The sequence below is a fragment of the Pyrus communis genome, chromosome 12, assembly GCF_963583255.1.
Source record: "Pyrus communis chromosome 12, drPyrComm1.1, whole genome shotgun sequence".
Taxonomy (NCBI): Eukaryota; Viridiplantae; Streptophyta; class Magnoliopsida; order Rosales; family Rosaceae; genus Pyrus; species Pyrus communis.
The window spans coordinates 8,321,424-8,322,537 of record NC_084814.1 but is presented as its reverse complement, the minus strand read 5'-3'; the positions used below and the strand labels follow the sequence as shown (position 1 = coordinate 8,322,537).

Here is a 1,114-nt window from a genome sequence, read left to right as displayed (position 1 = left end):
TTTAGGTAGATGTCATCTGTCAAGTGATACTCTATATTGTACTGACGCCCATTGATGTAGTAGTCAAGTTGAGGTGATTTACCTTCCGTTAGGTTATTGCAGAGGGGTGAATGTCCAAAAATTGTAATGCCATTTTGGGATCCATGGACTCCAAAGAAAGCATGTCAGATCCATGTGTCATACAAGACAACCGCCTCTAACACAATAGTTGGTTTTCCCGACCTTCCGCTAAAGCCTCATTACCATCCAGTGGGACAGTTCTTCCAATTTCAATGCAACTAGTTTAATGACCCTATCATGCCCAGAAATCCATGGTCTTCAGCTTTGCAAATGAGCCGATCCATATCTTCTTCATTTGGCTCGCGGAGGTACTCCTCTTTATAAAGCTGAACAATTGTGTTACAGAATTCAGAAAAAGTATCAAGGCATGTAGACTTAAACATACCATATGTTTCATCTATCGAATCAGCTGAGGAGCCATAGGCCATCATTCGTAGTGCAACAGTAACCTTCTTATGAGGTGAGAAACCATGGCGGCTTACTTTGTCTAACCTCTGTTGAAAGTATGGATTGACCTGGCAGACATGATGAAGTAAACACTCGAAGATGTGATGCCTTATCTGGAAGTGATGTCTGAAATCATCTTCTATGTACACCGAGTTGGGGTTGACGTAGTTGTTTATCAAATTGGCATGCGTCATCGCTCTGTTTCGTGGGTTATAAGAGCAACAAGCAACAGAGCCATCCCATTGAGGTTGTTCCTCAATTGGTTGACACACCATGGTCGTAGCCATGGCTGCCACATATTGTGTGTTGTGCCATGCTTCATCATCTTCATCAGACTCCTTATCTTCTCGTCTCATCTGCGCCCATTTTTCTTCCAATTTGGAATTGGATGAGGAACCCCAGTTGGAATCCAAAGAGGATCCAAAGTTGGAATTCATTACAAACTTGAATTGAAAGAGATTGAGTTGAAAGATATTTAATTCAAAGGTGTATGAATTATAGCCCATAATCCACCTATTTATAGGCCAAAAAATTCAAATCCAACTGCTAGCTGATGTCAGCGTGATGCTATCTAGCAACGGCTAGCTGACGTCAGCTACCGGTGGAT

The 1,114-nt window shown here is 42.0% G+C and overlaps 1 protein-coding gene across 1 annotated transcript; it reads right to left on the bottom strand.

The window, feature by feature from the left end:
- Positions 1-278: 278 nt before the first annotated feature.
- Positions 279-863, bottom strand: LOC137709992 (uncharacterized). Its single transcript, XM_068448963.1, has one exon. It carries the CDS (start codon positions 861-863, stop codon positions 279-281), a length of 585 nt encoding a protein of 194 aa, XP_068305064.1.
- Between the last annotated feature and the right edge of the window lie 251 nt (positions 864-1,114).

Excerpts from the sequence above, each read along its gene's own strand:
- LOC137709992 (XM_068448963.1), bottom strand. The coding sequence starts at position 863 with ATGAGACGAGAAGATAAGGAGTCTGATGAAGATGATGAAGCATGGCAC.